Raw genomic sequence first — 26,384 nt, 5'->3', positions numbered from 1 at the left:
TTATCGAGTGACTCTAGAATAATAATGGCACATGCCAATGATTCAGCATTCAAAGATCGTAATCTAGCCCTGCAGGGCGTTCAGCGATCATCTAAACAAAGAGGTCCAGATTCCTTCATATATGACATCGGGAAAAAACTATATATACAACAATTGCCCGGCGATAGCTTGTATACCTCCGCGGGAGAAGAGAAGCCCGCGAAGAGACTAGCTAGACGGCTGAAACCACACACCTAAACGTGGTTTCTCTCGAACCAGTTAACAAAAAAAAAAAAGCCCTATGCCCCTATCAAAGAGGGCTTTAATTTATCATATAGCTCTAAACACATTTCGAATCCAGCATCTCTCTCATTGTACAGTCCCAGCATCTGTCATACTTCGGTTAACTTCAAGCGTGGTACTACATTCATTGCATGCAACTCCTGAAACAGAAAATCAAACACAATGAAATCTAAGTGAACATATGGTAACTTGCTTTACGAACAGTCAAGCGTGACGTAACTAAAATACCCTACATGTACTGCCAGGATTATTAGCTAAGACGAAATTCCTCATAGTATTGACTTTACTTTTCCCCTACCAAGAAATGAGATCTATCATTTACAGAGAAGGCTAAAACAACATACATTTTCATTCTGGGAACTAGACAGAGTAGTCCGTATAAGAGAAATTAGCAATTTCAATAAAAATTCAGTCACAAATGATCCGAGGCATAGGACGTATACTACTGTTCCTAAATTTTGTGGCAGCAGTTAAAGGAGTCTTAGAAAAACAATTAAATAAATCAGGTTCTATGATTGAAGCAACAGTACATTTCACTCTTTTGCAGTGCAGTTACCTGGAATAGAAGCTTGCAAGCGTATGGCAGCCTCATCTTGGCCATGTTTTCCCCATTCTTGCACATTGAACAGTATGAAGTCTTCAGTTTGTGATTGTAGTAGCCTAACAAGCCACATTTTCTGCAAACCTGAAAAAATATTCACATAAGTCACCAAACTACCTTCTGGTACCACATTTTCTGCAAACCTGAGAAATATTCACGTAAGTCACAGACTACTTCTGGTACCCACCTGGACTTGATAAGGATCACTTGATAACAGTAGACGTTCAAATATTAGCATGCTCGCGCCATATGCAATTAGACAATCACGTTCCATCTCACCAAGACGCAAGCCTGTAAACAATATCATAGAATGAGAATAAGATAACTAACAAGTACTAGTAAACATAGTCGTATGGCTACTACAGCACATGAAGATATTGCCAACCTCCATCACGGCTTCGCCCCTCAGTTGGTTGCCTCGTCAGTAACACCCGCGGTCCACTAGCTCGAGCATGCATCTTATCAAGAACCTAGGCAAACCATGTTTTAAGAAAATTAGAATGGCACACCAAAAAGAAACTATCCATTTTTAGACATCCAAATCTTTCCAAAGTCTGGCACTGGTGTAGCAAAGATAGCCAGCCATCATGCTGCTTGGCCGGGCATTGTTGGAGCGGACTAGTGTTCCATTCGCATAGCAAACACATCGATATGTGCTACCACTTCATTAGGGAGTGCTTGGAGATGATACAAGGATAGTGTTGTTTTTAGCAAATTAGTTGGTGGACAAGAACATTAGCGTGAGGCGTGTCGAATCTATCCTTGATAGTTGATAACAATGTTTTCCAGATCGTGGATTAGATCTTTTGCTAGAGTTTGGACTGAGATCTTGCTATATGTGGATTCAGATTACTTAACATGTCAATATGCGTCAGGGAAAATATCCTATGCAATCACTTATCCTGGTGCAAACATGCAATCAAGCGATCTGGTGCATCCGATCTAGATCTAATGGTAACTGTTATTTTACATTTAACCCCTTCCACCTGAAACCTAGTGTCTATTTTACATTTAACCACTTCCATATGAAACCGTTGGATCTAGACTGGATGCTCTGGATAGTTTGATTGCACGCTTGCACCAAAATGAGTGATTGCACAGGATATGTCCTCAATATGTCATCACCTATCACACTGAAGTTGCTCATTGAACACTTAATACTCATTCAATACTATTTCTTCTTAATGAACAATGTGGCCAGCATGTTAAAAAAAAACTCTTTGGAGGTTTGACTGGTAAATTTTTGCTGCATTGATGAATATAGTCAATTCGAGGGAAAAACATTATTCTTCCATACTTTGGCCCTCTACAAACAGTTGGTAGAGAAAAGCTTGTTCATGATACACAACTGACCACAAATTTATATGTAACGTATGCATTTATAAACCTTGCGATGTGATGTCCCCATGTTATAGAGCAAGGTTTTAAAGTCGACAAGTGGACTCTAGTCGCCTGAGCACCGATAAGGTGACTATTCGCGATAAGTCGTTGGTTTCCTCGATTAATCGAGCCTAATCGACTCCTAGTCGTCTAATAATAGTCCACCTATAACAGAACCATATATATTTATATATATTAATATATATAGCTATAGAGCATCATAGGTTCAAAATTCAAATGCAAGTCATAAGATTAGATGCAGGACAGCAAGACACTACATTGCAAATACCATTTTAGCATAAAGGCAGAGAAGCATTAAAATAGTGCTATTGTAGATCTATTGAGAATATAACTATAGCAGCATGTTTTCAGTAAAAGTCAAAAGAATGGTCGCGGCTGTAGAAGGCCGCCGCACGCTGGAGGCTGCAGCAAAGGTGCCGCACACTAGAGGCTCGAGCAGAGGGCCTCTGCAGCAACCACACGATGGAGGGGGGAAGCCACCCGATGGAGCAACAGAGGCACAGCAGGGTGGAGGGAGAGGAGGAGGACAGCGCTGGAGTAGGGGGCAATGGAGCAAGGGCGGTGGCACTAAGCAGGGCGCACGCCGCGTACAGGTGGCGGCAGCTACAGTGCTGCATATCCAGGACTCCAAGTAGGGCAAAACAGTGTATTTAGACCTTTAGAGATGGTGGGCCAGCCCATAGAAAAGAGACCGGATACTGGTCCAAAACGAACAAAATTAGTCAGTATAACACTAGTCGGACGACTAATCGCGATTAGTCGGCGACTAGGAGACTAATCGCTTCCTAGTCACCCTAGTCGAGTCGAAGACCCTGGTCGAGCTTGCTCCAGCGATAAGGCCGACTAATCACGATTAGTCGAACGACTTTAAAACCTTGTTATAGAGAGAGCCCAACAGAAAAATAAGGACCCAGAAGCAATAGAAAACGAAGCCTAACAAAGCTAAAAAGAACAAAAGAATGGAACCATCATTACCATGTGCTTTAGTTTCTGATAGTAGATTGGTCCCATGAAGATGTATGCCTCAAGAGGCTGACCAAGAATGCCTGAGGAGAAACATTAAGAGTAGAAAATTATGGCAGGAACATGAGTCGAGAACACATGTCAATAACCAAGAATATCATATTCGTGCTTCCCTAATTTACAAGATATGTACAACCAGAAATTTACATGACTAGAATAGTGTAATACACTTGAAGCCATTAGAACTACAGAAGATTGTCCCCTTCTCCCAATGTAGCTTTTCCATACTATGTATTTTTACAAGGACCAAATTTAATCATATATTCTTACATTAGCTTATTGCAATTTGGTGCATCAATGACAAATCCATTACACAAGCCCCCTAGAGAACTATTGAGTTAAATAGTTTCTAATTTTGTCGAATCTAATCAATAGATTAACATGATAACTAAAGTTCAAGTATAAAGTAATTTGATATTAAGTATTACCTGAGTACAAGAAATCTTTTCCATTATAGCTGAAACCATGCTTGATTAGAGTAGAGCTGGTATGCAAGAAAAGGGTGTTAAAATTCATATTAATAAACAAACCTACAGTGCTAAGATGACCAAACACCAAAGTATACCTTATGTCTGCAACCTTGTCAGCATTACCACTTGGCTCACCAAATGCACTGCCATAGTGAAACCGTCCACAAGAAACACCAGCCTTTCCACCAAGAAGTTCAATCATTTTACCTATTGTCATACGACTAGCGAGAAAAATAAGAGTAAGCCAGCCTTGAAATAAGCACATAACACAAAAATATAATAATACCAGCAAAACCAATTAGCTACATAATCAAGCCTTGTAGCATTGATTATTCTGCATTTCCCTGACCAATGGATTCTTTAGGGCAAATATACCTCTTGAAGATCCCTCTCTATAGCGGCATATTGTGGGCAGCCTCGTTTATCATACTGTTACCAGACCTGATATTGTTTTTGAAGTCCACATGTTGGGTCTATTTGTCAGTGCTCCTACTTCAGTCCAGTTTGGGCATTGCTTCATGTGCTACGATCATATCAGTGCTTGTTCTATGCTCATGCCAGTCTGCTTCACCTTCATGCTTACTCAACAGATCGTTTTGTTACAAATCATTGCATTTTTTTCTGGGCTCCTGACCTCTTGTATGGAAGTCCAACAAACATGAACTTCAACCATTACCAGTTCATTGATTGTATTGCTTTGCTTTGTTAGTTAGCTGATTTTGGCATTTCCTAACTCTTAATGTGACAATTCTAGAGCCATACATATATTGTTAATGATCTCATGAAGTATGATGAGATATTGTGATGTATTTAGGATCAATGCTACAGAGAGACGGGGATATTGACAAAGATGTGAGCCATAGAATCAAGACAGGGTGGATGAAGTAGCGTCAAGCATCTGGCGTTCTATATGACAAGAGGATACCACAGAAGCTAAAAGGCAAGTTTTATACGACGGGGATTAGACCTGCTATGTTGTATGGTGTAGAATGTTGACGTACAAATAGACAACATGTTCAGCAGATAAGTGTTGCGAAAATGCATAGTTATGTTGGATTTGTGGCCATACAAGAAGGTATCGAGTCCACAATGATGATATATACATGATAGGCTATGGCTAGCACCAATTAAGAAAAGCTTGTCCAACATTCGTTGAGATCGTTTGGATATGCCCAACAGAGACCTCCAGAGACGCCAATGTGCAGTAGGATCCTACGGTACAATAGCCATGCGAAGAGAGGAAGACCGAAGTTGATAGAAAGAAGCAGTAAAATGAGACTTCAAAGGATGAGATATATCCAAAGATTTAGCCTTGAATGTGAGTGCATGGAAAACAGGCTGGTCACCTGGCTACCACAGTAAGAAAAATTATATCCATAGTCTGTTTGATGGTGACAAGCTGGTCACCTGTCAAGTGCAAATGGAAGAAGTGCTAGATACTTATTATCTTAATCTGTTGGGCTCGGATTCCTAGAGGCAGTTCACTCTTAATATGCCATGTTGCCATAGGCGGCAACCCTTGATCTATCTGCCCTGGACCTTCCTTTCACTGAAAAAGAGGTTAGCGACAATATTTTGAGCCTCCCTTCGGATAAAGCACCTGGGCCTGATGGTTTCACAAGTAGATTCTAAAAGACCTGTTGGCATATTATTAAATCAGACCTGTTGGCTGCCTTATTGACACTTCATCATGGAAATACACAGCAATTGGGACAACTAAATTCAGCTTATCTCACTCTTATCCCTAAAAAGGTGGATGCTACAACAGCTGCTGATTATAGGCCAATTAGCCTCATCCACAGTTTTGCCAAAGTGATTACCAAGATCCTTGCAAATCGCCTGGCTCCCCATTTACATCGTCTGGTTGCAGCCAACCAAAGTGCGTTTGTGAGGGGTAGGTCGATCAATGATAATTATATGTTGGTGGAGCAATCTATTATGTCTCTGCACAGGAAGAGGCTCTCTAGTGTGTTCCCTAAATTGGATATTTCTAAAGCCTTTGATTCAGTTTCTTGGGCTTTCATTCTTGAGGTCTTATTTCACCTTGGCTTCGGTTGGCTTCGGTGTTAAATGGCGTAACTTGGTTTCCAATATACTGGCTACTTCTTCCACTCAAGTGTTGTTGAATGGCTCCCCTGGAAATGTCATTATGCACAGGAGGGGTCTTCGTCAAGGAGACCCTCTTTCTCCTATGCTCTTTGTTTTGGTGATGGATGTCCTTAGTAGTCTTTTTAATCTGGCTGAAAGCAGGGGTTTGCTGCAAGATTTAGGTGAGGCAGGCATCAAAAGAACAGGCTTTCCTTATATGCCGATGATGTGGTGCTGTTTGTCAGGCTAGTGGAAGATCTGAATTGTGTTGAAGTCAGTCTAGATTGTTTTGGTGCAGCTTCTGGTCTCATTGCTAATATGCAAAAAAAGTTGTGCTATTCATGGTTATTAAAACGTCGTTTAAACGACGATTAAGCGTCGTTTAAACGCTAAAACGCGATTAGCAGCTAGAATGTCCAAACGTTTTACAGATACTGCGTAGAACGTCCGTTCTGGACGTTTCAACGGCGTTTAAACGTCGGAAAGCACGTTCTGCACGTTTAATACGTTCTAGGGACGTTCTACGCATACTGTTCGTGGGCCTTAATGGGCCTGCGCCCAGCCGCTCAACCCCATCGCGCCCAGCCACCTGTGCCCAGCCGCCAGACGACATCGCGCCCAGCCGCCAGACGACCAGACGCCATCGCGCCCAGGAGCCGCCAGCCGCCAGAGCCAGGTACGCCGCACTGCTATTCCTATAAGGTGTGAGGTGTCTTCCATTCAGCAAGGCTGCAGCATTCTGGACTGTTCTTCAGCTGCTTTTCCCTGCACTTATTTGGGGCTTCCAATTTCAAATAAATAGCTAAGATGTGATTTCATGCTTTGGGTGGATGAGATTGCAGAGAGGCTACCAAATTGGAAAACACACCTTCTTCACCTTGCTGGGGACAGCTTTTGTGCGGTTTGTTCTTTCAATAATTCCTATCTACCTTCTCATTGCAATGAATACTCCCAAGTGGGTGATAAAGGCAATTGATAAAATTAGAAGGGGATTTATTTGGAAAGGAAGGAAGGAAGCTAATCGAGGTAGTTGTCTGGTTTCTTGGGAAACGGTTACAAAGCCTATCTCCCTCGGGGGTCTTGGGATCCCTAACCTGCAGTTTAAGAGCTGGGCTCTACAAGCAAAGTGGTTGTGGATTGAAAAAACTGACCCAAATAGACCATGGCAGGGTCTAACTATCCCCGTGCAGCAGCAGGTCAAAGATCTTTTTGCAAAATCTGTGATATCTATTATTGGGAATGGGGCTAACACGCTGTTCTGGACTGATAATTGGATGCATGGGGCTGCAGTTAGGGACATTGCTCCAGAGGTGGCTGCCAAAGGACCGGATCAGCATAGATGGAGACATAATGCTCAGGAATATTTTCTTCAAAATCTCGTTATCAAAGCTTGTTTGCTGGTTCAGCTCCCTTTGAACCATGGAAAAGGCTTTGGAAAACCTAGGCTCCTTCTGAATGCAAATTCTTTCTTTGGTTGGCTATGAAGAATAGATGCTGGACTGCTGACAGATTAGAGAAGAGAGGCTTTCCGCACCCGGTGGTTTGCCCCCTATGCGATCAAGAGCAGGAAACAATCCAGCACCTTCTCACCTCTTGTATCTTCGGCCGTCGGTTCTGGCACAGTTTATTACTCCCTTTTGGGCAGGATCATCTCACGCCGACTGATGATACTCCTTCACAGAATGGCCGACAGTTTGTTGGGTTATGGCTGGTGCTAAGGGCCTAGGTTCCTTAGACCTAGCTAGGGCTTTGAATGTGGCCGGTTCCTTGGCCATCTAGCTCCTTGATTGGTATCTTCTGTTTTTTCTTAGCAGGTCATCATATGCTTTGTACCCCCCCTCCCTGGGTTTATTCTCTTTCCCTCTTATTTATAAAGATGTGCAGTTCTCCTGCGCATTAGAGAAAAAAGATGCTCCACTTCTACCTTGAGTTTGAAGGGACTGTTAAGTCTATTAAGGTCGATATACTATATAGACCCATATGGCCCATGAGGTTCTTTATATAATGTCATATCCACTACTTGGAACATCTTTTAATACCCCCATAGTTTCGTGCCAGGTAGAATGAACTAGAGAACCAAAATTATATATTAATTTAGAGCTAAGCTAAATACCTCAGATGGTACACGGTTACAAATAAAACTATAACATTCATATTAATGATCATGTGAGAAGAAACATCGTCAGATAGAACGAGATATGCGAGGACTGAGGAATATAACAAAAATAAAAAAAATAACAAACAAAATAAAACCTTGGGAAACCATGTGGATTCATGATTAAATCAGGACAGATTCCTCTCTCAGAGAAGGGGAAGTCTTCTTGCTGAACAATCGTACCACAGACACCTTTCTGCCCATGTCTGCTACTGAATTTGTCACCAACCTGAAATACAAACATGAAAGAGAATATTTATATCCATCCGTGCCAAAAAAAATAAAGGTCATGGAGCATGCAAACCATACCTCTGGCCTTCTAGTGTGACGAATAATACACTTAATGGATAACTTATCATTTGTATCTGAGCACAGCATTACACGATCTACCACAGTAGTCTCACCATCAACACCTTTGTACAAGGCAGGTGAGTCCTTGTAGTCACTAGATGGGAAAATACAGGAAAGGGAATCATATATAGCATTCATCAAGACCAAAACTTAATAACCCTAAAATTGAAGAGTAGACAGTAGACACATAAACAAAGAAAAGTAAACAAGGGGAAAGGATCCTTACCTTTCTCTCAATGCCCTACCAATACCTTTTGAAGTGTTTTTGGGAGTTCGCTTGTTTACATAGATATCATGATTGCGAATAATTTGACCAGGTCCGGCAATTCCATCTTCATCCAACGCCTTTCAATAAGTAATCATATTGTTAGTGTCAACTAGAACATGCTTAGGTGAGAAAAAATGAAACAGCTATAAGAAAATAGTCAAAAAATATGGGCAGTGATGACTCCATATCCTTACTCTCATATTCTGTTTAATCAAAACACCATTATCTCTTTGGGGTTCAACAATCATATCGGATACACCATCTCCATAGTTATCCTTTAAAACTGTGTACCTGTAAGTGGAAAATAACACACATATATATATATATATATATATGAGACCAGCAGAACTAGAGACATGATAGCAAGCACTTCAATCAAGCAAAACAAACTAAATGGCACTGTTTGGAAGTAAAATTTTACTTTTTCAATGCTATGCAACGGCCAAATCCTCGATCAAGGGATGACTTGTTCATCACAATTGCATCTTCAATATCATAACCACTATATCCCATGACAGCAACAGTGGCGTTCTGCCCAGCGCCAAGTTTATCATACCCCACCTGAAAACCAATTGCAGTAAAATATCCACCATACTGAATCAAAGAATGACTGTGGGTGAGACTTCAGAGACAAACCAACTCAATAGTTTTCGTCGTTAGCAGTGGCCGTTGTGCATACACTAGTAAGTACAGTAGTGAATCTGCTCTGAACAACTGCAGTGCATTGCAAAAGAAAATAAAACATTACTTTTGCCACAAAAGGTAAATAACATGAGAAACAAGATAGAACCAGATATCACAGCATCAGAAGATCAAACAAGTCATTACAACAACAACAACAACAACAACAACAACAACGCCTTTTAATCCCAAACAAGTTCTTACATTTTTTTTTGAACAAACACAGGAGAGCTGCGTGTCATTTCATTAAGGAGAAAAAATAGGTAGGAGACAAGACTTGCCAACCCCTATTACAAGGCCAATAAGGCCAAACATCCATAACTAGATAGTCCGCGCCACACACACTATAAGAGCGACCAGACTCCCATTGGAACGACCACACTAAGCCCCACCGGGAGCCGACGCAAGAGGAGGTCCTGCAGGGCTGAAGCACCAGCCAAGCACCACATGTTACCCTCCTCTACCACTGCTAAGAACTTGTTGTGTTGTTGTCGGATCTGCTGCCTTGTGAAATTAAACAAGTTCTTACATACAATATAAAAATTAATTTTAAGTTTCTGAATATTCTGAATACATGCAGTAGTTACAGCAAAAGCAACCAATGTAGCAATTAAATCAAGTTTTTTAAAAAAATGCAGCAATTAACTGGTACAAAAATTATGTGGTTCCTTACCTGATTATATGCAATATTTCCCATCGCTTGCTTACCCATTGCACACTGAAATAAGAGAAATGTCAATAGAAAAATAAACCAAGAAACAATGAGATATATAATGATAATCTACATCCTTGCCTGGTAAGTATTACGTGGAGATTGGTTATGGTGTGGATATGGAATAAGTCCAGATACAACCCCTAAGATACTCAATGGCTCTATTTCAATGTGTGTGATGCTGCTTCTTTCAACATCATCTTGATCCATGTGCTCATACAATGCAATCTATTTGAAAATATTAGTATACACCACCATAATTTGGATAACAAACCATAAAAAAAGCAAAAGAATCATGATGTACCAGTGCATTGTTTTCTTCATTAACATCAAGATATTCAATCAACCCATCACGCAGGAAATCATCAAAACCACAAGTTCCATGCTGATGGCAAACCAACTTATGAGAAAGAGAATAAAGGATAACAAGTCAAGAAATTATGGAGCTCAAAATGCTGACCCTCAGTTTTTCCATGTGAGTCTCATCGATCCTTGATATCCCCATATCAGCAATTATAAGTGGGCGACAAACACGGCCACCATCAGAGGCAATGTGAACGCAATGCTATAAAAGCAGGTACAAGGTTAGTATCTTGCAACATATTAGTTGATGAAAAACATGCAAAGCATTGCAGATACAACAACAAAGTCTTTGTCTCAAGCAACTTGGTGTAGGCTAGAGTTGAAATCCATAAAAAACGTAAGGGTGTGTTTGGTTAGGGAGTCAACTGGAATAGAGCGGCTCCATTTCAATTTCTGAGAATGGAGTCGTTCCATTCTGTGTTTAGCAAGCAGAATGAAGTCGTCCCATTTTTTGTTTGGTTGAAGAGTACAATAGAGCGGAGCCGCTCCGTTCTTTGTTTGGTTGGAGAGCCATATAAGTGCGGAGGGGAGGAGAACGCTCGTGTCCGGTCGTTTTGGTGGAGCGAGGGTATCCCAACTATTTATGGTATATTCCCATATGAAGACTCTAGGAGCAACTCCGCTCCTCTTTCACTGGAAACCAAACATCCAGAAAATGAGAAAATAAAAATGGAGTCGCTCCATTCTCCTCCGCTCCTCAACCAAATGCACCCTAAGTTAGGGTTCAGTCATATGAATAGTTGTTTTCCGATGCACTCCTATATAAGATTAAATCTTTGAGTATATTTCATCTTACCAAGTCTCCTTTTACTATCTCTTTCCATGTCAACTTTGGCCTTCCCCGATCTCTCTTCTCATTGCTATGATATCTTAGGATGGCACTACGCATTGGTGCCTCTGAAGGTCCCCGTTGAACATGTCCAAACCATTTCAACTAAAGTTGGACAAGCTTTTCTTTATTTCCCTAGCCTATCACGTATATCGTCGTTCCGAACTTGATCCCTTCTTGTATGCCCACAAATCCAATGCAACATACACATTTCCACAATACTTATCTATTGAACATGTCGCCTTTACATGCAACAAGTAAAATAAATCACATGTTTGACGTGGAAAAGACACATTCAAGAAGTGTCTCCCTAGACCTTCCTTGATACAGAGATTAGTTTGGGTTAAGTTGTTATGACCTCAATAGTGATCTATATAGATATCGCCCTAGACCTCCCTCCTTGGGCCATCAAGGTAAACGCTATAGAAAAAATTGTCGAACTTTTCTTTGAAGGAAAGAAAGTAGACAAATGTTGGACATTGTTTGGATGGGCATTGCATGATCTTAAATCCTTTACCTTGATATTTCATGATCTTAAATACTTGGTATTTCATGATCTTAAATCCTTTGGATGGGCATTGCAGATGTAATGGCTTGGCTTGCCAAAACACAACCTAACAAACAGTTGGCTACTTTTCATATCCAAGTTCATGCCTCAGTTAGGGCCTTTTTGTCAATTGACATGGTTACAAATGGGGGTAATGGGAATACCACCTTATTTTTGACTGGTAATTGGCTCAAAGGAATATCAATTGCTAGTTTAGCCCCTAATCTTTTTGCTTTAATCCTAAAGAGGAGAGAATCAGCTTACTGAAAGAGAGCCCCTAATGGGTCCCCAAAACACAACTCTGCCTTGAAAATCTCAAAAAAAAAGTAATTTCATATTAGTATATTCTTGTTATATTTTAAAAAAATTTGTAGCCAGAGTTATGTTTTGGGGACAAAGGGAGAACAACTGGAAATTAATTTCCAGGTTCCATTTTAGGGTAATATCAGCTAATAGACACACAGCTTTTTTTCCTTCTTTGCATGATGATCAGATTCGTTATAACCTAACAGTTACAAACAGAAAGGCCATACCTGTTTCTCATTAATAAAAATGCTTACAAACTCTCCAATTACATTAGATCGACGTAAATTCCTCAAATCAATAACAAGCCTCTGCAAGCATGAGACAAAACTTTATAATGGAAAGAAAGTCAAAATAAATAAACACGTATGTATGATCTGTAATGAATAAGACCTGAGGATCTTTGTGTTTCCCCAGTATTAATCCATTGAACATGACCAGAAATGAACCCGGCGTATGAATTTCTTCAGATGAGAGAGACAATAAATCCTCCACGCCTAGACTATAACACTACAGTAAAGAATGAACACAAATAAGAATAATAGTTAATAGATAAAGAATTATAGATAAACTAATGTACCTGATTATAGTAGAAGTAGAGAAATCGAGTGAAAAGAGAGGAAGAAAATTTGAATCAGCGTACCAAGTTATAGGTATTAAAGCAAAAAGACAAGTACCTTATGTAACTAGCGATCAGTTTGTGGTTGATTTACTGCTCTGTAAGGTCCAGCTAGTTACAGGAACTTTATATCCAGGTACAATTTTGTTGTGGTGATGTCTAAAAGGATGCTTTTGTGTAGTTATTACTATATTCTATACTGATTGTACTTATATGCATTTTAAGCACTTCCAAAATAAATTCAAGGGCACACCCAAAAAGATTGAGAAAGCTTGTAGCTGAAAACATTTAAAAAATACAGTGCACTTCAAAATCTAGTGCAATACCTAGAAGAGCCTGAAGATGAAAATATTAGTTGATAGACTTCTGTATTTAACGTATTGCAGGATCTACTGCTGTATGCAAACTAGTTCAACATGGTAAACAACAAAGCACACTTGATAGCAATTTGGATATTAAAGATTTCGATGCTAGAGTTGTTAGAGTATGAAACTGCTGTAGGAAGTTAGCTATCTAACCGTGGCCTTGAGGGCCTATCGGATCATTAATGCACATATAGGCATAAAGCATCAACACCAAAAAGTACAATTAAATGAACCAAAATATAACAAACCAGATATATCAGTGGGCCTTCCTCTTGGTCTGTTGTGACATGAGAAAGCAAAGCTAAATTTTTTGTCAATCCACAAGCTTCTCCTTCAGGAGTATCACATGGGCAGAGCATACCCCACTGTTACAGATAAAATTAGTACATTATTACACAGTATAGGAAGAACATATGGGTTTTAACATTCTTGGTTTACATGATATTTTTTCCTCCATATGATGTAGCAACATTGTAAAATTTCTCTTCACCTGACTAGGCTGCAAAGCACGTGGACCACTTGTTTTACGAGTCTTCTCAAATTGGGGTGTTATCCGCGTCATATAGCCTAAAGATGCCATGTAGGATAGCCTCGAAAGAACCTTTCATCAGAAGAATAAGAGGTTATATTAAAAAACAACTGGGGGGATAAATAAAAATCAAAGGTATGGAGAACTTGGTACCTGAGATACACCTTTCCTATGCATCCTAAAACGTTTAATATCCCAATTTCCTGTGGAAATAGCCCTTTCCAGACCAAAGGTAATGGAATCTTGCATTATCAACTGCAAAAAAGGGAACATATTTCTGAGCATCCAAAGTGGTTTAACAAATATAGTTAATGAGACAGCATCATGAGATATGTTTCGAAAGAGGGGGGATTTGATGATAAATATAATATTTGAGAGGGATTCAAAGAAAGAAGAAAAGAAAAAGGAGTGGCTGCACCTAGGCTAGCCATCTCTAACTATGAAAAGGAGGGGATGGCACACGCGGCAAGATCGCTACCAGCGTAGTGGTGGTGAACGGCAGCAGCATGAAAGACGGGACAGGGGTTGGCTTAATTCTTACTCTATCCAAAAAAAAGGTATGGATCCCCGTATCTTTATCGAGGATCCTGCATAATATTTAGATAGGAATAGGATCCCATGATTTGGCAACACCTAGTATCTAAAGTAACTCTACCAAAATTAATGTGCAAATAACCACACTTTAGAAGAGTGGGTCATTGTCAGTTGCTACTATCCACACATGCTACCGACCTATCGTGCACACTGCAACGAACAGTCAGCTGTTTTAACATGAAATAATCAAGAAATTGTTTTAAAAGCTCTGATATCTACTTGTCAAACATGGTGTCGGTTTGGAAGAGTAACCAGTAATAAAACAGATTAAGCTCTGGTTTTGAAGTCAACAAATAGATCTTCCAAGAAGTATATGTTACCCAAACAAGCATATACTAATACGAATATATTAAAACCCCAGCAAGGTCCTTAGATCTTTCATACAAATTGACAACCAAAGATAACAAGGTTATGCCATTAAAATGATAAAACTGGATATATAACAACTAGAAATGTGCCCTGTCACTTTGGGTTATTACAGCAATATTAGGTATTCAGAACTTTCAAGAGTAACAGGAGACAAAATAAGAACAAATGAATATCCATAAGGGCTTGTTCGTTTTTGTGTTAATCCATGTGTATTGGATGGGATTGAGTCGGATTAAATCCATAGCAAGTCAAAATACATCTCAATCCCGCCCAATACACTCTAATCCACATGGAATACCAATAACCGAACAAGACCTAAATGTGCACTTGCATGCTATTACCTGGCTAAAATCCAAAGGACTAGAGTGAGTCTTGTCACTATTTTTATTCATGCGCTCAACAGCTTGGGAATTCATTGTTTTGAATAGGTCCTTCAAAAGAAACACCATAAGGAACAAATAATGTAACATATAATAAAACTATGAGAAAAATAAACACCTCAAAAAGAAGGGATATTAGTTGGCCAGACAACTCAAATCTCTTGTTTCCAACATAATCCTGGAAAAAGTTCAAGAAAATATCTCAACTAGATGATAAACATGTGGTAAAAAACTTCACCCTTCTTTTCTAAGTAATATGCAAGGACAAATGTTGTAGTAAATCAGCATCCCATCACTCCACTCACATCCAACATATATTTCATTTCATTGTCAACAAACATAAGGCACATTTTGCTTCTTTGCAAGAAAGAATAGACCATAAAGAAAAAAGGAGGTAGACCCAGTGTTGGAGGCTCCCACATGAGTAGGGTCTAGAGAAGAGATAAACCGAGGCAAGCCTTCACCCAATGCAGAGAGGCTGCTTTGAACCTGTGACTCAGTGAGACAGATCTATACCAGGACTGTAGACCATAAAGAACAGGAGAACTTTTTTTGAAAGCTGATGGGAGGAACGAAGAGCCCCTACCTGATATACTTCCACAGATTCTGGTGTGTCCAGTGGTGGAGGGCATGGGGCCCCAAAGGTTAGGCATTGTAGCCTTTAGTCATAGAGGTGTCAGCAAAACGGAGCCACAACGACATGGGCTTCTTTTGATATCCATGTACCCAAGAAAGTAAAGGATCTCTTCTCGGTGGCTATGCAATCTGAAATAGGAAATGGTGCCACTACCTTATTCTGGTCTGATTGATGGTTGCAGGGACACAGAATATTGGACCTTGCCCCTCGATTATACAAGATCGTTCCAAAAAGAAGAGTGAATAAGAGGACAGTGGTGGAAGCTCTCACTAATCAGAGTTGGATCTCGGACATACAAGGAGGCCTTACTTTTGGAATTATCTCTGAATTTCTTTGTTTGTGGGACTTGGTTGCTTCGGTTAAGGACTAAGTAGAAGACACATTTCTTCCGTTTAGCTGCTAATGGGATGTACTCAGCAAAGGCAGTATATGATGCTCTCTTCATCGGAGCGACTTGGTTTGAGCCTTTTCATAGAATATGGAAATCTTGGGCACCCCCGAAGAGGCAAAGACTAAGTTCTTTATGTGGCCGGTTGCCCAAGAAAGGGTTTGGACAGCTGACAGGATACGAAAAAGGGGAATGGAACATCCTGATAGATGCCCTTTATGTGATCAGAAGCAAGAAACTCTAGATCGTATGCTCATTGGGTGTGTTTTTGCACAGGAATTTTGGTTTAAATTGTTGTCTCAAGTGGACATCCAAAGTAAGGACCCACAGATTGGTGGAGAAGCTTTCATGAATTGGTGGAGAATGATCTGTACACATGTGCATGGAGAGGCACAAGTTCTGAATTCTTTTGTGATCCTTGGGGCATGGACTTTGTGGAAGCACCGTAATGGATGTGTCTTTGACAAGAATAGGCCTAACATTGATGTTGCTCTCAAAACAGCCGACCAGGAGAGAGAGATGTGGGAAATGGCCGGAGCAAGGATGTTATCCATGCTGACCAGTCCTATTCCTGATTTACATGCTCTTATCTAGTTGTTCTGGATGCTGCTGGTAGTAGTTGTTTTTGGTTAGTCGACATGGATGTTTACATGTATGGATGTTGGTGACCACCGTAAGGAGGCCCTTTGTTGTACTGGTCCTCTAGGACCTTTTGTTTCTTCTTAATATAATGACACGCAGTTCTCCTGCGTTTTCGAGAAAAAAATTATATTTGAAACATGAGCCTCCAATATGAAACTAAGATGGTGTTTGGGATCGCTCCAGGTTCCAGCTCCAATGTGGAGCTGTAGTTTATAATATCAATTTAAATAGTTTTAAAAATATTTTTAATCTAAATAATAAACAAATTGACTTATATAAATGACTTCTAAGGGCCTGTTTGGTTTACTGCCTAACTTGTCACACTTTGCCTAACTTTTCTGCCTAAGGTTAGTTCTTCAATTCAAACGCCTAACCTTAGGCAAAGTGTGGCGCAGTTAGCCACGAACCAAACAGGCCATAAATGCTCACAGCTCCAGCTCCACGATTTTCTGGAGAACCTAATGACCTGCTCCATCAACTCTACCAATTTTCCCGGAACTGGAGTTATCCCAAACAAGGCCTAAACAGGTTTTTTTGTATGGGTAGGAAGCACATTCATAGCTCCACTATCTCTCTGCAGGCTGCAAGCAAGTGCTCAACATTTGGTGCTTGGGACCTGAACACCATGTCACCGTGTTTCCACAGTTCCCACACAGTTCCCAGCAAAAGAGTGGTGGAGAGGGTTTCCATGGGTACTCCTAGCGGAGCTGTGGAGGTCCACAGTTCTTGCACCGCGGCGATCATGTTTGGGTTCACTCCGATTCTCATCCAGAAGGCTCGAGCGAATGGACACATAAAGATAATGTTGTTTGTGTCCTCACCGGCGAGCCCACAAATGTCACAAGTGTTCATGTCAAGGACATTCTTCTTTCTCAGGTTTATATTGCAGTGACTGTGATTCTAAATCAGAAGCCAAGTAAAGAATTTTTCACTCCGGACAGAGGCCTTGTAGATGAGATAGTTGGCTAGTCGCATCGTCTTCATCTTCAAAGAAGCATGAGGGCACGTCTGGGTTGTCACTCTGGTTCACACCTAACAGCATGGACTCCAGTTCGATTGTCACCTGCCGGCTCAAGTGTGGTTTCAATTGTGTTGCAAGTCTGGAAGACATAACTTCAATTGAAACTCCTCTCAGGAGGTGGCTGTGTAGGGATGGCAGTTGCGAGGACAACAGCTCGTCACTAATCCACTGATCTTTCCAGAATGAGGTGTCTTGCCCATTGCACACCTGAACATATGAGATCTGACGGTAGGCCAAGAAGAGATCCCGTAAGGCATCCCAATCCAAATGGTTTCTAGTGAGCACTCTATGCAGGTCAACAATTGTGGTCAGGTGGACTCTGTGATATCCTGGTCCAATACTTAATATGATTTGATAGAGTACTCATATCAACAAGGTGCATCTTCTATTCCGGTCAAAAAAACAAGGTGCATCTTCTTTTTCGGAAGCCTGTCTTAAAAAACCCACTAGGTTAACTATGCTTGGCTTAGAGCGATTTTGGGATGGGTGACCGACCGAAAATTTTTCTAGGGTGCGAATGCGTGAGGAAAATGTGCGCACAAAAGTCTCTTGTTGGTCTATGAGGATGATTATGATCCTAGAGAGCTGTCGGGAGTAAGTACCGCTACCGCCAATCTGATAGTGGACGGGGTGTTACAAATAGTATCAGAGTCGACCCTCACAGTTTCACGAGCGCGTGTGGGCTAGGGGTTTGACATATAGCGCATGGCGCATGGCGCATGTGGGCCTAGAGTGGTCACGTGGCATGGCATATGACGACACTAGACACAGACGTGACCAAGAGGGGGGTTCGTAGCTTGGGGTTGACCGACAAGAACGTCGGTCTTCTAAGGGAGTGGATTGTGATAACTTGGACCGAGTGGATAGTGTAATATCCTGGTATAAAGCTTAATAGAATTAATAGAATACTCATATCAACAAGGTGCATCTTATTTTTAGAATGTCTGCCTTAAAAAACCCGTGCTTGGCTTAAAGCAATTTTGAGATGGGTAACCGACCGGGAAGTTTTCTCAGGTGCGCATGAGTGAGGACAAAATGCATACAAAAGACTCGTGTTGGTCCGTGGGGATGGTTTATGCTCCTAGAGGGCTGTTAGGAGTAAGTACCGTTGGTCCGAGAGTGGATGGATTTACAGCAATGTCAACTTGCTCTTTTGTCCATGCCACCCATGATGATTCTATAGGGTGGTCAACTGATGCAGCAGTTTCATCTAGACATGTGTTTGTGTGTCTAAGCATCTAATGTCGAGCCTGCCATCTTCCTTCGGAGTACATACTTTCTCTCATGTCACTAAGCACTTGGCGCCAGAGTACAATACAAATTTAGAACTCCATACTAAGTCATTGATTGGTATGGATGTAATTTTCCTATTTTTTGGGTCACTAGGTCAACCCAAAACACAAACGAACTAGTCAGTGACCCAGAACCACCCATCACATACCACTTGCATTATAAACTATCCTAATTCTACCATATGGACACAAAAGATTTTGCATGAATTTTTTCAGAAAGAGTTGGTAAAGGAAAAAATAGCTTTAATCGACAGAAAAATATTTTGAGCCCATCATTGAAGTGATATACGGGTTATCTTTGAACTTGCCTTATCATCAAAGGTGTCAGAATTTACGATTGCGTCCATCATGCGCCTTAACATTAAGGCAGTGTATATACACTTTGGTCGTAGGTTCCCATTTTTAACCTAACATAGAGATTTGCAAGTGTATGAGCTAAGACATTAATTTCAATTTTGGCTGCAATAAGTAAAAAAAACATTTATCTCACCGGCACATGGGCAATAAACACATCACGGAGGATTGAGTATGACCGACCTTCCTGAAAATGAGAAATCAAGAAAAACAAATATAGATGATTTCACGACAATAAAATGTGCATTTTGGATGCATACTTTTAGACAAGTATACAGGCAACAGTAACTTTATTGATTAATAAGAAGCTGAGCTCTCAGCATCAGCACATCATCCTTAGCAATCAATTTCAGAATGGAAGAGCCAAGAAAAGAGGTATGGTTGACAATTACCTTCTGATTTGTGGCACCAGGATACGTCACCTGAACAAAATGCATACAGTAAACCAGTTTGTTAATTCAAAACGAAATGAATGGCTAAACAGCATAACCGATCAATGAAATTAAGTCAATGATTTTTATTTTGGTGTTTCACCTTCTCATCCATGTACTGCAGGGCTCGCTGGCGTGTATATATTCTCTCTGAAGCACATTCCTAAGCAATAATGGAACATTTAATTAGCCAGAGATATAAAAGATATAAACTAGAGAAAATGAAAAAAAAAGTAAACGAAGAAAAAATATTAAACACTTAGCACAGGTTTATAAGATCGAATTCACAATTATTGAGGTAATACCCATTTTATCATGGTTATTTAAAATAGACTTACCTGAATAGATGGAAATAAGAGATCTCCGTATCTTGGGTCCCTGCCAACCATTTGTACAGTCTCCTGATCACTTTCCATTCCCATCGCTTTCATCACCACTATAATAGGAATCTGCAAAATTCAAAGCTCAGAAATAGAGTGATAGCTCACAAACTTAGGCACTCGATATTATATTAGGATCCAAAGATCTCACACACATTTATTACCAGGGCATCAAGTGTTAATCAAAAGATAGATGAGGCAACTAAGGTCAACTTGCCATATGAAATGAGATGGCCAATCATTTAAATTTGAGGAGGTCAGCTCAAGCATTACAGGCATTTATAAAATGTAAAAATAAACCGAAATTCATGACTAACAACTGGGCATGTGGCCATTGAACAGTGACACACTGATGCCATTGTCCAACTCAGGCAGAGCATGTAATATCATTGTGATCTATGACCCCTTAAATTTCTCTCAGATTTAGGAGGGTCAAATATATTTAAAGTAGAAATGGAATAGGTTGAACCGTTGAAGCATGACATTATATCATTGTGATCTATGACCCCTTAGATTTCTCTCAGATTTAGGAGGGTCAAATATATTTAAAGTAGGAATGGAATAGGTTGAACCGTTGAAGCATGACATTATGATTAGCATTAGGAGAGCGGACTTTTAGAAATTTAAGGCTCTCAGCTAGTTGCTAAGATAGGGTTTCTAGCATAATCATGGAGGTCCTCGGCTAGTTGCTAAGATAGGATTTATAGCTTAATCATGGAGGACAGTTTAGTTCCTATTCTGCCAATGTAAAGCAATTAAGAAAACAAAAAAAAATTTCATTGGTCATACGTCATAGGTCAACAGGTTCCCCTATCAAACAGCCATCCCATAACTATTACTTCCACTTCGAGAGAATCAAATGAACCCAATTGTTTTAAAATAATGGAACCAAAAGGCCTGCACAAACTGATGCTTTGTGCATTTGAGAATTGAGATTTAGTGATTTACGTGCAGCTCTGCACTTAGCTAGCCTTTCTTTTAGAGTCGAGTGAGCTTGTGCATATAGGAACATGTTAGTATGGCTTTTGTTTCATTTTGTGGTGTTCCCATTTGATCTTCTGTTCCTAATATACTGCATGTTTGAGAAAAAATGGAAAAATATATAAAGCTTCAAATGAACAATGTCACCAAGCAACCCAGTATTTGAAAATGAATTAACACAATGAAGAATTCCAAAATGAATTGATACATAAAGTGGAAAAACTCATTAACAGGATAATGAAGTACATAAACCATACTGGCTTGTTGAACTGATTCAGCTGTAAATAAATCTTCCCCTTATCCATAAAAATCACCGTCTTGCTTTTTATTGCATGCGTGCTACTGGTAACAGATGCGATCACCCTAATTTGATGTGTGACAGTTAAGGAAAACAATAAATGTCTAATGTTACAGTTGCCAAAAAAAAGTATATTCTGAAGTAATCAAATAACTTAAACAAACCTTCCTTTGCTATCAGTGTCAACAATAATACGATTCTTTGCTAGCTGTTCTTGAATTAGAATGACCTGAAAATAAACATGTCACAAGATCATTAATACACACAAGGAACAACTACAAGAGCATTGAGCATTTAATGGCCATAACTATGGTTTCCAATCAGTTGTAACACACAAAACGCGAACCACATCAATCCAGCAAGAAAAGAAGAAAATTACAGCACTGTTTTGTGTTACCTTCTCTGTTCCTTTGACAACAAAGTAGCCGCCAGGATCAAGAGGGCACTCACCTGGCATAACATATTAATGAGACCATTAAAACAGAAAGTAAGACAAAAGGGTACAGAGTTTTAGTAATGAAAATATGTTTTAGAGAAAAGAATTTAATATACCATATTTTGCTAGTTCAGCTTCATCCTTTTCATACAGAATACAGGCATGGCTTCTTAGCATAATAGGCATGTAGCCAATGATAAAGTTATTCTGAAGAAAAAAGGAAAACAGAAGGCCAACTTAGTTACCAGATCAAGAAAACAAAAGAGTTTTCAATCAGATGGATAGGTACCTTTCTTCTCACTTCATGCTGCTTTCCGACAGTGTATTCGATATGAACTTTTATGGGAGCAGAGTAACTGAAACAATAAAGAAAATTTGAGCAAGCACGACAACTGATAGGACAAACAGAATTTGAACACGCAGAAGCATGCACTGGGAATATAAACCACCACTGTACCACCAAAATAGTCAAGCTATTGTTGTGCAACAGATCTACAAATGCCACCATTGATCAGCATGTCAAGCTTTCAGGTTGCAAACCAAGAGCAATCCTCCCTTGGTGCTTCATGAAACATCTCCCACCACTATGCACTATTATCATGCATAATGAAAAATTAATTTCCTACCTCTCTACCCATTTAACAATTCCATCAAGTCAGATTGATAGAGTTTCCCATATCAGTCTATCTTCAACAACCATCCTGGCACTCCACATGCCCCCTGGCATGACTAAGGTTTGTCCGTTGGTGGCAGCCAAGTAGTAGTGCTTGTACCATCCTGGAACTTGGGTGTAGAAGCGACCACTCCAAGAGCAAGAAGTTGATAGTTGATACATAGGTCTAAAACATCTTGAACTTTGACTACAAAACCTGAGAGGCAAGAGCATATCACAGGAGGTAGATGAATCAAGCGGTTGAATGAGTAACATGCCTTGACCCACATATTGACTGGCAACTTTTGTCCCTTTTTTCCATGGAACAAAATAATTATTCCTATTTCCATACCATCCACGCTTGGTCCAAAGTTCGCTTGCATCCGTGCTCGGACCACAGTCCCTAGCTGTGCATATTCATGCCGGCCATCATGCTCTTCCTGCAGCAATCACCGTCTCTCCTGTGTCCTCATCCAGCACGACCAGATTCAGTACACATGCTGCCTGCCTGACGTGAGCATCTGGCAGGTTGTGGACAGGATCAGAGACGCCCTCAGCTTCAGATTAGTGTGTGCACCTACTGAGAATAACCACAGTATGTGTTGCCCGTCCTGATTGTTGTTTTCACCTATCCTGATAATAGTAAGAGTTTGCAAAAATGCAAAGGAAATGGTGGAGTAGCCATCACTTGTGCCCATGTAATACTTCAAGATCAGCGTAGAGCGTAGTCAAGAGTTAACCAGAGACCAAGACTGGGCTAATCACACACGCATTGGGAAACCATGAAAGGGCACATTGCACGCTAAAGTAATATAGCCACGAGATCTAGGCTAGGCGCAGGCGTCGCAAGTTGAAGCAGCAGCCTTGCAGGCACTCAATTCCACAACTTGAGCCAGTATCAGACACGCTGCTTTCTCGTTTGAGCCAGCAGCCCAGCAGGTGCAAACTTTTGCTGGTGGTAGACAAAATTGGTTACAAAAATCAACAGTGGCAGTCCTCTGATTTGGGATGGTGACACTGGGAAACAAAGGGCCTGCTAGGTACAACTTAATAGTTTATAATGTGCTTATGACTAGAGAATGCTTGGTCACGCTTCTCACCACTTGCCCCATTAGTACTAAAACACATAAGGTAGGTCAAACCTGCTTTTTCTAACCACATTTTTCCTCCATTTGTGCAACTTTCCAGGGAAGAGTTTATTAGAGAAGCTGCACCCTTTGGGCCTGTTCATTTGGGATTATAATCTGTCCAGGTTATATAATCTAACTTATTTTGAACTAACACGCAGTTCAAAATATATTCAGTTGGGATTTCTGCAGCCTCCTGCAATGGAGCGTGTGCAACACCGTATCTCTTTGTATGCAGACAATGTCATTATGTCTTTAAACTATGTTTTAACGTCGTTTTAATAACATTGCAAAACAGGGCCAAAGAACTCACCACATCATCAGCGAAGGAGGAAAAGGAAAAGATAGAAGGAAAAAAGGGCTAATTAGGACAACGGGCTGCTCACTAGAGGCAACAAACAAGAGGAAAAGAATCTAGCGCAACAATGAAGCTCTGGTACCATGTTAAGTTGTTAACAATAGCACATCTCTGTTCAATATGCCTTAAGGTTAATATACAACTACAAAACAGCGCATACTGTTCAATATGCCCTTAAGGCTAGTATACTATGACAAGAGGTGCATGCATACACACATGGAAAGAAACACATAAAGGAAATGTAAATAAGTATATTTACATCTAACATCATCAACATCTACAATAAGAAATATGATGTGGACAGCCTGAATTATGCTAGGAAACAAAACAATACCAGAGCCATAATAATGCCACATAAATCTTATTGCTTATTCCATCTAGCTCAAATGATGTGTAACATAACGTCTCTTGTTTTCTTAGTTGCAAGTACAAACTACAAACTGATGCAAATGAGGAAATGGATTTACGTTAAAAAATATACGAGGAAATGAAAGGCTTACGTGCGGTCAGTAAGGCGGCAAAAATGTGGTGTGATATTTTCAATGTTATACTCTACATGTACCGAGGGCATGCCAACATGCACACCAAGGTACCTGCAATGTGACAACAAAATAGATATTTAACAATAGTTAGAATACATATTACACAAATTGACAAGCATACCTAAGGTAAATGGATGGATCGTTGCGCGCTTCAATTCGGTTGTTTGCCTCAACGATCTTCTTGATTCCTTTGTTGACAAAGTAGTTAAATGAGTCGATGTGCTCCTTCACAAGCCCTCTAACCTGTTGTTTACATCCATCAAAGAAAAAAACTAAATCAAGGCAAGAGCTTAAAATTGAAAATCCATTGGCGCATAAAAACAAGTGCATGAGTTGATAGGAGTGACCAATGAACAAAATGAGTCGTAAATTAGAAATAGATACAAGATAACCCAAGCAAGTATAGAACAAGCAAGGAGCTAATCTGCGGCTAACAGTTTATAAATCATGCACTAAGGTGTGACTGTAACAAACCACATGGTAATAATCGGGTTAACACACGAAAACTACTGGATAGGCCCGTGAATGCAGGGAGCATTAAAAGTGAGTGTGACAAAATTGTTGGATAATAAATCAACAGGCAGCAGCTTCTGCTGAATGAAAACGTCATGCTGACCTTGAGGAAGGCCGGGAGGAGCGCGAACTTGTCGACAGGCTTCCTCACCGGCGCTGCTAACGAACGGTATGTCGGTAATGGCACTGTGTCGGCCACCGTGCCGCTGCACGAAGCAAAAAAAAAGGAAGAAGAGGTGAGGGTTTGGAGATGTCGGGGCGGTTCGTGGTGGAGGAGGCGAGCTACCTTTGGCTGTCGTCTTTGGTGGGCACGGTCATGGCAGAGGGGCTTGAAAGCAGAGTGCGGAAGAGAAGCCAGGCGACGCGGAAATTTAACGGCAAGAGAGGCGCCGCTTTCACAGGTGCGCTGCCCTCCTGCTGTTGTCGTCTTTGGGGTCCGAGGCCGACGATAGCAAAGAAAAGAGGCGACGCCGGCGGGCAAGAGGAGAGTGGAATTCAGCAGATGCGCCGGAAGGGCGGAGGGGCGTGTTGCAACCCCAGAACCTGCGCCGTCACAGGCGCTCAAGGCCGGCTAGCCTGTGGCCGTGGACGAGAGGGAAGAATAGAGGAGGAGGGCCGAGAAGGCGAGAACCGAGAGAGAAGAAGGGAAGAGCACTTGCGTTGCGTGGTGCGCGAACCGGCAAAGGAACTGGCGGCGGCTGACGATCGAGGAACGAAGGCATATATAGGGTTTAAAGGGTTTAAACGGCCCAATTTAATGGGCCGGGCTGCTTGACGAGCCAAACACGGCCCTCACGCTTTCCTCCGGACTTAGGTCGCGACTTGATGGATGACCGTCCGTCGAGGTAGACGTAGGGTGGATATCGAGCAGCTCGGCTCGACCGATATCGGATACCATAAATAAGGGTACCCTAACACTTCTAAACTCGGCTGGTAATCACCATCAGCGCAAACTGTAGAGGCTGATGGGTACAGTTCAGATCAAGGCTTCGTCTACTCAAGGACGCAATCTCGCCTCGCCCGAACCCAGCCTTGGGCGGGAACAGTAGTCCCGGACGGATTCACGTCTCGCCCGAGGGCCTCCTCAAGCAACAGGCGCTCCCTCGACTCGCCCGAAGCCCAGCTCGGACAGGCTTCGTAGTGAAGCAACCATGGCCAAATCGCCTCACCAACCGACCGTATCGTAGGCGCATTCAATGCAAGGATCGTCTGGCACCTTATCCTAACACATGTGCCTCAGTCGGCAAGGTCGAAGTGACCACAGTCACTTCGCCCTCCCACTGACTGACTTGACAGGAAAACAGCGCCGCTCGCCCCTCTCCAACTGTTGTGCCACACGCCAAGGTGAAACTGACAGCAGCTGAGTCCAGCCTCAGGCGCCACAGGAAGCTCCGCCTCGCCC

General features: G+C 41.1%; 1 protein-coding gene across 1 annotated transcript; it reads right to left on the bottom strand.

The window, feature by feature from the left end:
- LOC103629391 (DNA-directed RNA polymerase III subunit 2) lies at positions 1-25,708 on the bottom strand. Its single transcript, XM_008650527.3, has 38 exons — positions 25,269-25,708; positions 25,086-25,188; positions 24,591-24,712; positions 24,428-24,520; positions 22,080-22,146; positions 21,907-21,997; positions 21,752-21,804; positions 21,519-21,583; positions 21,314-21,419; positions 20,034-20,144; positions 19,799-19,858; positions 19,657-19,686; positions 19,401-19,451; positions 19,219-19,317; positions 15,049-15,108; positions 14,892-14,981; positions 13,741-13,842; positions 13,549-13,659; positions 13,307-13,423; positions 12,468-12,584; positions 12,305-12,385; positions 10,493-10,597; positions 10,337-10,417; positions 10,114-10,260; positions 9,994-10,038; positions 9,276-9,353; positions 9,061-9,200; positions 8,834-8,930; positions 8,598-8,716; positions 8,330-8,465; positions 8,119-8,249; positions 3,873-3,998; positions 3,736-3,791; positions 3,260-3,330; positions 1,269-1,353; positions 1,071-1,174; positions 839-967; positions 1-422 (listed from the first exon to the last, which is right to left on the bottom strand). The coding sequence occupies exons 1-38, from the start codon at positions 25,298-25,300 to the stop codon at positions 372-374; spliced, it is 3,462 nt and encodes a 1,153-aa protein (XP_008648749.1). The 5' UTR covers positions 25,301-25,708; the 3' UTR covers positions 1-371.
- Between the last annotated feature and the right edge of the window lie 676 nt (positions 25,709-26,384).

The sequence above is a fragment of the Zea mays genome, chromosome 6, assembly GCF_902167145.1.
Source record: "Zea mays cultivar B73 chromosome 6, Zm-B73-REFERENCE-NAM-5.0, whole genome shotgun sequence".
Taxonomy (NCBI): domain Eukaryota; kingdom Viridiplantae; phylum Streptophyta; class Magnoliopsida; order Poales; family Poaceae; genus Zea; species Zea mays.
The sequence above is the reverse complement of the archived record's forward strand: the minus strand, read 5'-3'. Positions and strand labels throughout refer to the sequence as shown.

What these genes read in the sequence shown, in the direction of transcription:
- LOC103629391 (XM_008650527.3), bottom strand. Translation starts at nt 25,300, where the DNA reads ATGACCGTGCCCACCAAAGACGACAGCCAAAG. An exon ending in GATCCATCCATTTACCTTAG is followed by an intron (nt 24,521 to 24,590) that starts GTATGCTTGTCA and finishes GTCACATTGCAG; the next exon opens with GTACCTTGGTGTGCATGTTG. An exon ending in ATGAAGAAAACAATGCACTG is followed by an intron (nt 10,261 to 10,336) that starts GTACATCATGAT and finishes ATTTTCAAATAG; the next exon opens with ATTGCATTGTATGAGCACAT.